This window comes from Urocampus carinirostris, chromosome 11 (assembly GCF_059441175.1).
Source record: "Urocampus carinirostris isolate Australia breed hairy pipefish chromosome 11, RoL_Ucar_1.0, whole genome shotgun sequence".
NCBI lineage: Eukaryota > Metazoa > Chordata > Actinopteri > Syngnathiformes > Syngnathidae > Urocampus > Urocampus carinirostris.
Window position 1 is genome coordinate 1804229 of NC_142359.1, and position 13546 is coordinate 1817774.

The 13546-nt window shown below is 44.4% G+C and overlaps 1 protein-coding gene across 1 annotated transcript in view; it reads left to right on the forward strand.

Annotated features, from left to right (window-relative positions):
- LOC148356153 (semaphorin-3aa-like) overlaps window positions 1-11336 on the forward strand; it is an 86776-nt gene extending 75440 nt beyond the window's left edge. The window contains exons 13-17 of the mRNA XM_088348663.1: window positions 40-81; window positions 2363-2520; window positions 5278-5345; window positions 5411-5562; window positions 7810-11336. Coding sequence (XP_088204789.1) covers window positions 40-81; window positions 2363-2520; window positions 5278-5345; window positions 5411-5562; window positions 7810-8430 — 1041 coding nt within the window. The 3' untranslated portion in view covers window positions 8431-11336. The remainder of the gene's footprint in view (window positions 1-39; window positions 82-2362; window positions 2521-5277; window positions 5346-5410; window positions 5563-7809) is intronic.
- The last annotated feature ends 2210 nt before the right edge of the window (window positions 11337-13546 follow it).

Genomic DNA, 13546 nt, shown 5'->3' on the forward strand with positions numbered 1-13546 from the left:
CCCACGTATATTATTTGACAGCATGTATTTTCTTTTCAGGAGCCTACCACCATTACCGCAATGGAACTCTCAACCAAGCAGGTAAACCATTGTTTTGCATTGTATTCCGTCTGAATTTCTCATTCCTATCACATCAAGTTAAGAACACTAAAATTGAAGGAAAAAAAACGAGGATAACAGTTTTTTTTCAACCAACGTGACCTAATACAGTGGAACCTGGGTTCTCGACCATAATCCGTTCCAGAACCCTGTTCGAAAACCGATTTGTTCGATCACCGAAATCATTTTTCCCATTCAAAATAATGTCAATCGTTTTAATCCGTTCCAACACCCTGAATGTTTACCTTGAATGTTTAACGTAAAGCTTATCGCACGTTCGCGTTATCGTAATCTTCCGTACGAAAGATTACGCTAACATGAACGTGTAAAAATAAAAAATAAAGGATAAAGAAAATAATTATGAATAGGATTTCTTACCTTTGTGGTGGTCAGCAGAAGGCGCAGGCGGACGGTGGGGTATTCCCTAGTAAGATCAGACACTCGCACAGCTCCTTCATATTTTGCTATTATTTATTTCTTAAATGCAATAGTTGTACGCACTACTTTTCTTTTTTCACCTGTAGCAACTTTGCTGCCTGCACTGACTTTCTTCGGAGGCATAATTAGGGGCTAAAACACTCCGTTCACCGATATAAAAAGCGAAAGCAAAAAAAACACATGATAACAGTTGGTCAGGAAAAGAGCGATCTACACCCGTACGCCGCTCAGCATGGCACCCTAGCGTACGCACTCACGCATTACCGGCGTTCGAACTTCGATTTTTCGACCGAACAGCGAAGCCAGAATTTCTCAAAATTTTTGGTGGAACTCCGATTTGTTCGGACTGAGAGGCGTAAAAAAAAAAACGAGGTTCCACTGTACCTTGTTTAGTGTACTGCCAGGATTTGCCCCGTTTACTCTTTTTAACAAGTATGCCACAATTCGCTGAGTATCTGTAACATTTGTCTTGGGAAACTGCATTTCCCTTCCAGGTGTTTTCTACAGAAACTGTATATTTTTCCATTATCAACCAATTTTGAAAAAGCCCCAGGGAGCGACATAGACCCGCATGTGGCTCCAGAGCGAGTTGAGCAGGTGGAGAGTCCCACCTTTGTCAATGATAGAAAGCTTCTCCCTCTTTTTAACCAATCAGAATGTAGAATAAGATGCACAATGAGAATTTGCGAAAGTAGGAAAAGCGTGATAAGTGAACCACGATACAGCAAGGGGTTACTGTATTCCCAAAAAAGTAATAATAATGATAATCAGCTCCTTTCCGATTTTCTCATGGGCGTAACCAGCTGTTTTGGCGGATGCTCAAGCACCCCCAAATTCAAGCCAAGCACCCCAAAAATCATAGCATTTTTAATTCTCTTTTCCTCGATAAATGACAGGATCGGCTTAAATAGTTAAAAAAACATATACATGAAAAACGCAGCTACTGCCTTAAAATACTTCAGTCCATTTGATTCCTAGCACGCAATCGTAGTAGTTCTGCAGTAGTATTTTGTAGAATGGCCGTCGTATTAATGTAGTTTTATTTTTATAGTACTTTTCTAGTATTTCTGCAGTTGTATTTTGTAGTATTTCCATTCAAGAATATTTTTAATATATATGTCGGACTTGAGTTGTATTTTTTATAGTATTTCTGCAGTCAGATTTTTGTAGTTTTTTTATACTATTACTTGTATTTGTTGTATTGTTACAGTAGTATTTTTCTAGTATTTCTGTTGTAATATTTCTCATCTCATCTCATTAGCTGCACCGCTTATCCTCAGTAGGGTCGCGGGGGTGCTGGAGCCCATCCCAGCATTCATCGGGCAGTGGACAGGGGACACCCTGAACTGCTTGCCAGCCAATCGCAATTGTAATATTTCTGTACTAGGGTTTTTGTATCATAGTATTACTGCAGTAGTATTATTGTATTATTTTTTCGACCTTGCTTTCAAGCTCTAAATTTGATATTTCGTTTCGTAGTATTTTTGTTGCAGACACACAAAGGTACGATGGGGACAAAGTAGACACACAAAAAATAAACATGTTTTTTTATTACTAGTACGATATTTACAATTATATTTTGAGCATTTTTGTTTGGCGGCCTGTAGTTTGCCTAGCCCTAATCTGGGTACTCGGCAACCTAAAATGGCCCCCGACTGGATCGCTGGATATGAAATGTGAGAAACATGTCAAGGATCAAGCGCAGGACCCATTCACAAAATGAATACGGCAGCCATCTTGTTCACAAGCGGCAGCGGAAAAACGGGACTCTCGTCCGCGTACGAAAACAGTAACCGTAGCGCTTTTTGTTCTGTCCGTCCCACAGCAACAGTTATACTTGGGCTCGCCACTGGGGGTGTCCCAAATGTCCCTGCACCGCTGCCAGGTTTACGGCAAGGCCTGCGCCGAGTGCTGCCTGGCCCGGGACCCCTACTGCGCCTGGGACGGAACCGAGTGCTCCCGATACTTCCCCACCGCCAAGAGGTAACTGCAAATAGTCCGCAAAGAGAAGCAGACGGGGTACCGCCCCTTTAGTCCTTATAAATCTTCTTCTTTACAGCAGGTTCCTCTACTTTAAAGCTGCTCAAGATCCTTGAAAACGCTTGAATTTTAATAGAAAAGTTGTGCTTGAATTTGAAGTGAAGCGTTTGTAAATGCTTGAAATTGTTGCCACGTTCCTTGGGTTAGGAGCTAGGGTTTGGGCTTCTAATAAGAGGTTTCAACTTTTTTGATGGTTCCAAAATAGGGTTATGAACTCAGGTTTAGGCTCCTTATGAAGTCATTAAACTGAATTTAGAGTTCTGAAACTAACTGTCTTGGGATATTGTAGAAGTAGAAGTGGGTCAAACCGGATGATGTTTGAAAGAGCGTTTTTCGATAGGAAGGGCATATCAAAGCAACCTAGCGGGTCAGATCAAGCTTTTTCATTTCAGAGAGGCCTAATCCAACAGCAGCATACACAATTTCAAAAAACGTATAGAATACAGTGACAGCTATGGGATATTGCACATTCTCCTCCACCACAAATAGTCAACAACGAGATGCAGATGGGGCTGAGGAAGGCTCAACATGTACAATTGTTGGGGTTCTTTTAAATCTTCTCAATAGCAGGTTCCTCTACTTCAAAGTTGCTCGAGATCCTTGAAAATGCTTGGATTTTAATAGAAACTCTGAATGGTGCTTGAATTCGAGGTGAAGCGTTTGTAAATGCTTGAAATTGTTGCCACATTCCTTGGGTTGGGAGCTAGGGTTTGGGCTTCTAATAAGAGGTTTCAACTTTTTTGATGGTTCCAAAATAGGGTTATAAACTCAGGTTTAGGCTACTTATTAAGTCATTAAACTGAATTTAGAGTTCTGAAACTAACTGTCTTGGGATATTGTAGAAAGCATCATCACTTCGCCAAGGTAAGACCCGATGGTCTGAAGTGGTTCAAACTGGACGATGTTTGAAAGAGCGCTTTTCGATTGGACGGGCATATCAAAGCAACCTAGCTTTTTCATTTCAGAGAGGCCTAATCCAACAGCAGCATACACAATTTCAAAAAACGGATAGAATACAGTGACATTCTACTCCACTAAGAATAGTCAACAACGAGATGCAGATGGGGCAGACGAAGGCCCAACATGTACAATTGTTGGGGTTCTTTTAAATCTTCTCTACAGCAGGTTTCTCTGCTTTGAGGCCAAGTAACGATCCCTTTGAGGGGGCGCAGCCCACCACCCCCACCATCTCTCCGAACGGCGGAGGCTTTATCGCCCTCACCTTTGGCTCACTCCCTCTTTTCCGTTGTATTTACGAGGAAGAGGAAGTACGCGCTCAAAACTGGATGAGGACATTTCTCGCTATCGTCGTTCGAGGCCGACTTTCGTGCAAACGGCTCGTCCGGGGCCACTCAAGTTTTACGGTGATTGGATCCGGAGCCCCTCTGGCGCGAGTAGTTTAGCAGAGAGGGGAGGTGAAGGAAAGGCCTCCGACTCTTCGGGGTCTCCTGTTGGGTGACGTCGCCCTCTAAAGGCTGAACGGCAGCGGTGCGGGATTCAACCTCATTGGCTCTGCAGGCTGGGCGTAAGCGGCCTGTTTTAAGCAGGAGATGGCAGCAGAGTAACGCATGTTTTGCATTGATTTGCTCCAAAATTCTCCTCTTTTTTTCATCTTTTTGGGGGTTTGTTCCGCCCTGAATCGGCCTGATAAAAGCATGATAAAAGCAGATAGGAGCAATGGAAAATAAAGCATAAGGGCTCTTTGAACTCTGTTGGGCATCGTTAGCACATTATTATTCATTAGTGATGTATAGTCAAAACGGGGAGTTTGCTCTTTCTAACTGGACCGAAGCGTTTGTGCTATTAGCGCTACGTGGGCTATGCGTGCACCTGATTCCACTCTGTGCTTCTCAGACTTAGAATCCTATAAAGGAGATTTGCATGTGGACCATTTGATCTTGGAGCGATATGTAATGGGAGCTGTCTCTCTGTCTGTCTCTCTCTCTGTTTCTCTCTCTGTCTCTCTCTCTCTCTCTCTCTCTCTCTCTCTCTCTCTCTGTGGCTCTGTCTCTCTCTTTCTCTGTGGCTCTGTCTCTCTCTATCGGTCTCTCTCCATCTGTCTCTGTCTGTCTCAGTCTCTCTGTCTGTCTCTCTCTCTCTCTCTCTCATTATTTATTTCAATATATATTTCTTCCTATCTTTCTATCTTTTTCTCTTACCCCTTTTCCATTTCCTTCTCACTTTTTTTTCACTTTCTCTCTCTGTCTCATTCTCCATCTCTCTCACACGCTTTTTCTCTCTCTTCCTCATGTTCTTTTTTTTCTTTCTCCCATTCTTTTTCCCTCTATACATCTCTCCTTGTCTCGTTCTCACTTGCTTTCTCTTTTTTTATTTCTCTCCTTTTTCTGCCCCTTCTTTTTCTTTCTCTACCTGTCTCCTTGTTTTCTCACTTCCTCTCTCTATTGTGCACTCCCTCTCTCTTACTCTATTTGTCTGTCTTTCTCCCTTTTTTCTGTCTCTTCTTTTTCTTTCTCTTCCTGTCTACTTGTTTTCTCACTTCCTCTCTCTATTGTGCACTCCCTCTCTCTTACTCTATTTGTCTGTCTTTCTCCCTTTTTTCTGTCTCTTCTCTTCTCTCCCTTTAATCGACTCGACTTTGACGGCCCTGACTTAAAATAAACCAGGATACAGTTAGGCATTAACGTATATCATTTTTTATCGATTTTGATGGAGGCTAAAGAGCAACTTCTGTCGCGGCAGGCGCACCAGACGGCAGGATATCCGAAACGGAGACCCGCTTTCCCAGTGCTCCGATCTTCAGCATCACGGTTTGTGAACGAACCGCAAAGAAATGTCGAGCGTGTCGGCTGCCCTGACGTCGATTTTCCTTCAGACGATCCGGACGGCCGGGGCGAAGGCTTGGTGGAGGATCGCACGGTCTACGGTGTGGAGAACAGCAGCATGTTCCTGGAGTGCAGCCCCAAATCTCAACGGGCGCTCATCTACTGGCAGCTACAGACCAACAGTGGCGAGCGAAAGCAGGAGGTACTGCAGTTTCTTTTTAGTACTGCGCCAAATACGATTTTTTTAATCAACTCGCCATTCCGGATGTACGCTTCTTGTTCAGGCAGTAGGGAACCTATCTAGAGGAGGTCAGGAAAGGAGACAGATTCCTTTTAAACTATAATGCATTGTATTTATTGTTCTCTAGTTCTGCCATACTTAAGATATTGTGCAGAAGTCTGGGGAAATCATTCCAAAAGTTCACTCCAGCCCCTTTTTATCCTCCCAAAATGTGCAATTGGAACCATACACAGGGTACGATATATCGAGATCATACTCATATTTTATTCCTGCAGTCCAAATGATCAAAATTAGATGATTAAATACAATTTTTCACTTCACAACTGTTATTTAAGGTCAACAAAAACATGGTGCCAGAAAACTTCCATAAATGATTCATTCAGAAAGAGGGAAATTATAACTTGAGGGGCTGTTGTCAATCCAAAATCCCAAAGGTGAGAACCACCAGGAAAAGTATGTGTGCGTCTGTGTGCGGAGTCAAACTTTGGAATAATTTACACGATATGATCAAACAATGTCCAACTATTCATGTGTTCAAATTTAAATACAAAAAAACGTTACTGGCGAAATACAGGGATGAAGAAAATGGGATATGAGTGAAATTGGAAATACTGCGTTTAAAACTATGGTTTAACTTGTTATTGTTGCTATTATTATATCAGAACTGTTATTATAAATATTATGTTTATTTTTATTGTTATTATTAGTGCCGCAATGACATTTGGTAACTAGTGGCATTATGACGTTGAGGGATGGGTATTACGAAGATTAGTGTATAAAATATGTGATTATTGTAATTATTATAATTATTGATATCTGACCTATGTAATAAGTATATCCATGAGATTTTGTTGTTTTAGACACAAGAGGAAAGGAGGATTTGTCAAATTTATTTAATAGGGAAGATGAAGGGGTAGGGAAATTAAGATTCTCCTTTCTTCTACCCCTTTTCGAACATGTTATGTGACATTATTTCGTTGTTGACTTATTGTTTTTGTCCTGTTTTTATTTTAATGTTTGAAAACAAGTTTTCGGGCAGCGCGGTGGTTAGCGTGTGTGCGGGACAGTTCTGAGGTCATAGGTTCAAATCCAGCTACCAACCTTTCTGTGCGGAGTTTGCATGTTCTCCTCGTGCTTGCGTGGGTTTCCTCCGAGCACTCCGGTTTCCTCCCACATTCCAAAAAACATGCATGTCAGGTTCATTGGCCGGTCCAAATTGTCCCTAGGTGTGAATGAGAAATGTCTGGTCGGAATTAGAAAAGCCTAGAAGACATTTGAACGAGAATGATTTTAATCGCTGAGCCATATGTACCCATGAAAAGAGCCTTATCTGGCTCGGGGGGGCATAGGTCCCCTAACCCTGTTATAAGGCGTTTTTTTCAATTTGGGTTTTTTTAGTGCGCCTTTTCGTCCAGTTCCACATATGCTTGTACAGTGGAACCTGGGTTCTCGACCATAATCCGTTCCAGAACCCTGATAGAAAACAAATTTATTCGATCACAGAAATCATTTTTCCCATTAAAAATAATGTCAATCGTTTTAATCCGTTCCAACACCCTGAATGTTTACCATGAACGTTTAACGTAAACATAAAGCTAACCCAGGCTAATCGCACGTTCGCGTTATTGTAATCTTCCGTACGAAAGATTACGCTAACATGAACGTGTAAAAATAAAGAAATCAGGTCGTTTACAAGTCATTTAGTACCCGGGTCTCCACAACAAGTGGTAAGTGGTTCATTGGAAAGGGGGCTCCGTTCCAACACCCACATAAAGCTAACCCAGGCTAATCCTACGTTCGCGTTATCGTAATCTTTTGAATAGGATTTCTTACCTTTGTGGTGGTCAGCAGAAGGCGCTCGCACACCTCCTTCATATTTGGCTATTATTTCTTTCTTAAATGCAATAGTTTTTCACCTGTAGAAACTTTGCTGCTTGCACTGACTTTCTTCGGAGGCATATTTAGGGGCTAAAACACCCGTACGCCGCTCAGCATCGCACCCTAGCGTACCGGCGTTCGAACTCCGATTTTTTGACCGAACAGCGAAGCAAGAATTTCTCTAAATTTTTGGTCGAACACTTATTTGTTCGAACTGAGAGGCGTTCGAAAACCCAGGTTCCACTGTATTTGTCTTTTGAAGATTTTGTGCATTTTTGGTAACCGTTGCGGTTTTCTGATGTTTGACCGTGCCTATGGCGTCTTCCTCAGATCAAGATGGACGAGCGCGTCCTGCGCACGGACCAGGGTCTGCTCATCCGGAGCCTGTCCCAGTCCGACACCGGCTTGTACCACTGCCAGGCCGTAGAGCACGGCTTCATCCAACCTCTTCTGCGCCTCGACCTGCAGGTGGTCCCCGTCCACAGGCTGCCCGACATCCTCCCGGCCGCGTCCGGGGCCGGCCTACCGCAAGCCGGCAAGCAGCGCGTCTGGTACCGGGATTTCCTGTCCCTGCTGGATCACCCGGACCTCAATAGCGTGGAGGAGTTCTGCGACCGCGTTTGGAAGAAGGAGCGAAAGCCCAAAAAGACCAAAACTCCCAACAGACAGTCCGGTCCGCCCCCGCGAGCCAAGGCTTCGGCTCCCAACGCGCAAAAACTGCAGGCCGCTTCCCCGCAGGCTAAAGCTTGGCTCCAGACCGGGATCGAGAACCAGAAAAATTCAGCCGACCTGACGCGCAAGAGCCCGGACCAGACCCAGGGCGGTCCCAAAGGGCAGGCGGCGGCCCGGGTGGGGGCCCAGCAACCGAGCAAGTGGCGACGCGTGCAGGATAACAAGAAGGGACGCAACAGGAGAACCCACGAGCTGCAGAGACCTCCGAGGAGCGTTTGAATGACCGGCGCGCCCATCCTGTTGATCAGTGCTTCTCAATTATTTTCTGTCACGCCCCACCCTCTGAAGAAGAAATCCTCTCGCGCCCAGCCCCAGGATCATTTCTTTGAAGTGATCCCATAATGTTGGTGAGGACAAAACATATTGGTGATCGCGGGCCACCTCTGTCCATGCAAAATCGACGGCTTTGGGCAGATTTTCGCTGAAAAAGAAACTCAAGCAGCTTATCAGCGTGATTGGGTCGTCATGTTTTGAAAGGGACACTTTCATTGATTTGGCCTCATGCTGTCCGCTGCCAACATTCTTATCATGGCAAGCGTACCGGTCTTCTGTGGTCGCAGTGAAGTGCTAGGTCAAACTTCCTCAAACTTTTGTTAGTCTCTTTACCCCGTCTCTCTTTGCCCGTCTGTTAAATGGTTTTTTCATGGGGTCACTCGAGGGTCTGCTCCACTTTGTCATCTTTTCATCCTTAGTGCTATCCTGTGCTTGGTGAACTGCGTGGCCAAATATAAACAAAAAACTGATGAGAACACCACTGCGCCCTACTGTAGTGGAGGTGCAATTGCACTTTATTCCAGGAAAGTTAAAAAAAAAACAGTTCCCCGATGTCAAACGCCTGTGACCCCGCTTGATTGGAGCCTAGCGCCCCTCTAGCGGGGCCCGCCCCACTATTTGAGAACCACTGCTGTAGATCAGGGGTCTCAAGTCTTTGGTCCGGTCTAAGGCTTCTGCCCTAAGATGAAAGCTAAAGGGACAGTGTGTATGATTTGACCAGCAGATGTCAATGTACTGTATTGTGCGACTAAAAACGAGCGCTACAAAGCACAAGGAAGAATGCATATTACAACAGGGGTCTCCAACGCGGTGCCCGTGGACACCAGGTAGACCCTCGAAGCTGCCCGCAGACCACTTCTGGAAATATATTGTGGGTCATTGTGATTTTCTAGCAAATAGGATTTCTAACTGGTGGAATCTTAGTAATTGACTGAGTAAAACTAGTAGCCCTTGCCGCTAATCGATAACCAAAAAGTAGGCCTTCATCAATGCTATTTTTTTTTTCTTTAATTTTCTTCACCTGTTAGCTTTTAGGTAGCTAGCCCCATGTTAGCCAGTGCGGAATTTTTTACCAGAATTTTTTATGGAAAATCCCGTTCGGCCCCGCCTCATCTCCGGCGGCCCCTAGGTAAATCGAGTTTGAGAACCCTCGTGTAGATCAAGGCTCTCCGAGCTTTTTTTATGCATCGATCTTCTTTTTGTCACTAACTAGCGCGTTTTGAAAATAGCAACTTAGCTAGATAGCTCGCTAAACAGCTTAAAAAGGGTAGCTTGATCGTTAGCTAGACCGGCAAACAACTAAAAACTAAAAGGGAAACTACTCAGCTAGACACATGAATATAAAACCAACTAAATAGCCAAAATGAAAGCTAAAAAAAAAGCTAAATAACTCATAGAAAGGAGGCCAAAATTTAGCTAACGTGCTAAAAGTTTAAAAAGCTAACGATGGCTAGCTCAAAAAACTACACGTATTTTGCTCATTCGCTCAATAAAACTCAAAAATTGGAATTGAGTTTGTTGTATTTCCTGTAAACTCAATTTTAAAAATGACAAATGAATACATTATATAGATTCTCATTCATATGTTTCTCACTAAAGCGATCGATATTTGAATCGAATTTCTAAAATAATAACTGATCCTGTTATCGCTATGTGATTACAAGGTTCATTATTGGAAGTGGGGTTCAATGGACTCAGTTAACCACTCCAAAAAATTCATTTGACGAGAGAATTCCAATGACCCGGCTGAGCTCTTTTCAGAACCGTCCTCCGGGGGGCGCCACGTCGGAGACCCCTGCTGTAGATCGTCCTCACGCATCCACGAAGAAAAAATGTAAATACGGACAGCGGGAAGTCGAACGAGGACGCGTCCGGTCGCCACGGAGACGCGCCCGTCCCCGCTCGTCCGAGACGGCAAGATGGCGGACAATCCTCTCCGGGACTCCGGCATGTTATTTCCCCACCCGTTGAAAACAAAGAAGGAACAAATGAGGTTTCCGATGGTCACGAACGCATCGCCTGCGCCCCGCATGTGGCCGCACCCGAGCCGACTACACTCGAACGAGCACGAGTCAAAATAAATAGCGATAGCCACCGCGGAAGAATAGAACCAGCACTTTTTACCAAGGCGATTTATTGCTGTGCAAATTGGAAACGTTCTAAGCCCGATTTGGGAATCGTATCCCTTTTGGCACACGGAGGGACTCGCGGCCCTCAGATGATTCCGGGATTCGACGTGAGCATTTTTTATGTACTTCCGATCAATTTGATGTTAAATAGAAGCGTCTTCTTGGCCATCTTCTCCCCGCGTAATGGTGTGCCGGCTCCTCCCATGGGCGTGCCAAGGAAGACCCCTTGCGTGTTGTGGCTAGCTTGCAGAAGAATCTCACTGGGTTTTTCCTACGCTTCTCAGAACGACTGTCACGATTAAAGTCTGTATACTGTGTTTATTAAGGACCATTGATTGGCGGGATTAAAACCAAAAAACGAGTGCGCGTTTTCGTAAAAGGGGTAAGAACGCGTAGGGAATCGGAAATAAGCCCCGCGATGTAGCTACCATAGCTAAAATAACGCTAAACAATTTGAGCAACTTTCGGTTACATTCCATCTGAAATTTGGTGGCACCCTGGATAAAACCTATTAGCATACACAGCTAACGTTAGCGTCTTACCTTTGCAATCATCAGCTGCCTCCACATATCCGTGAGCAACGCGTATCGCTAACCCAACGGCTCAGCATCCAGACTTTTATAAGCTTTTAGATCAGCACCGGTGTATGGGGATACTCCTTTCACATTATAGTGGTACAGATGGTGTGGACTGAATTTAGGCAGACTGGTCTACTCGGTTAGATGGGTGGAAGAAATGAAACGATCTGCATTTCTATAGCGCTTTTCAAGTCAAGACTTCCCAAAGCGCTTTACAATGTGCTTCACATTTCCCAATGGCGGCCGTGCAGCCATGGAAGGCGCTAACCTGCTTAGTAGGAGTATTAGGGGTTCAGTGTCTTACCCAAGGACACTTCGACATGTAACACAGAGGAGCCGGGATTCGAACTGCGATCTCTCATCCGACAGCTGCGCAATTTTTGTTGTCAATGCTGTTAAATACTAAAGCTTTTGTGGTCTCCCGTTTCCTGGTTTGGTCCACCGTGAACTACGGTGCGCTGCCGTCCGTCACGGCGCGTCGCCCGATCCGGTCGGGTGTACCAAATTGTTTGAATTAGTTATCCGACTCCATTAACCAAACATGACCTACCTACATTCACTCAACAATTTATGCGCGCACGTTTCTTGAGGGAAAAATGACCAGGAAGCCGACATTTCCACACAGGGGCAGATTTATTTTCCCTTAACAAAAGAACGAAACGAACTCCATCGAAGACGCCCGAAGTGACGTTGAAGTCTGTGTGAAGCCTTCATCTGAAGTCCTTTGACTTTCTCTTGGCTTTCTCTTGGCCGGCTCCTCCCATGGGCGTGCCAAGGAAGCCCCCTTCACAATCTCATCCACGAGCGCCTTGATGTCTGGCTTCTCAAAACAACGCCTGCCGTCCTCCGTCAGAGTCCTGTTATCAAAATTCCCTGGACAAAATACTCTGCATTTCAAACAGCCTGCCCTTGTACATTGAACTAAAGCCCACTAAGTGAAAATCTTCATTGCATTAGTCAATCGTATAAAATCCTTTACAGTCAAAATGTATCAAATCCTTTAGGGCGAAGGGTCAAAGAACGGCACGAACGCGACCGGGGGGTTCTCGTGGTCTCGTCTGCGTGGACGTAGGACAGAAACGAAACACAATTCCTCAGTGTACATTTATTCACCAAGCGTCTCTCTGTGTGTATATACGATCCAGGAACCGGCACCTGATCCTTATTTATTGCGCGTTTTCGTGAAAAGGCTCGCCTTTATTTTTGACATGTTGCTTTTGGGTGGGGGTTCGTCCATATATTTGAGGGAACTGCAGCGGAAAACATGTTTGGACCAACGGGACGGAAAAATAACAAACCTATCGAAAAAGATAAGCACAATCGGGTTTGCTCTTTTCGTTTCTAGAGCCGAAGGAAAGGAACTTTGTGGCAAACGGCGCCCACAAATGTCCACTCCACTCGAGAGAAGACATCCTATATTTGCATGGGAATGCTGCGCCTTTTCTTTTGTACTCTTGAAACGTTTGGTGAGACACTTCTGATGCCAACCGGAAGGAACAAATCCAAGACTTGGAAGAATTCCTTTTTCAGTCGCAGGACTGAAAGTGACTGCTGCGACTCCATTCTTGACGGCATGCTTTCACTCGTCTCAATAAACATCTCTCTTACTGAAAGTCTCCCCTCTTCTTATTTTCTCCTTTATAATCCCAGATCGATGGGCTCCAGCACCCCCGCGACCCTATTGAGGATAAGCAGTGCAGATAATGGATGGATGGATAATCCCAGATCATTTCCAGATTCGCCTTTGGTGCGATGAAACACGTACGCGATAGGATGTCGCCCTCTTGTGGTTAAATGTTGCCGCTGCAAGCAGGTAGGTTTACTGCAGCGGTGTCCGATTCAATTTAGGTTGAGGGCCAGGCGGTAGGGAAGAAACTCAAAAGCGACTGAGACTGGAGAGAGAAAAGGAACGAGAGCGAGAGAAAGTAAGATAGGAGGAAAATGATTAAATGAGAACGAGACAAAAACAACAGGACGGAACAGAGATAGGGAAAGAGAACAAGAGAGAGAGAAAGAGCCAAGAAGAGAAACGAGAGAAAGTGAAAGAAAAAAAAGATGGGAGAAAGAAAAAGAGGGAAAACTTGAGAAAGAGAAATAGATAGTCAAAAAGAGAAAATAAGATATGGAGCTGCAGAGAGAGACGACAGACTCAAAAAGAGGAAAGGAGAGAGAAAGGGAAATGCAGAAGAGCTGAAGAAATAGAGAGAGAGAAAGAGATATGTAACGGGACACAGGTGGATAGTCTAGCTCCAGCTGGTGTTACACATTTGTTTTATATATTTTTGTTTTTCTTCTTTTGGTTTTGTTGTTTTTACCTAATCTGCAAAATAGATGGTAAATGTCAGTCTCACACGA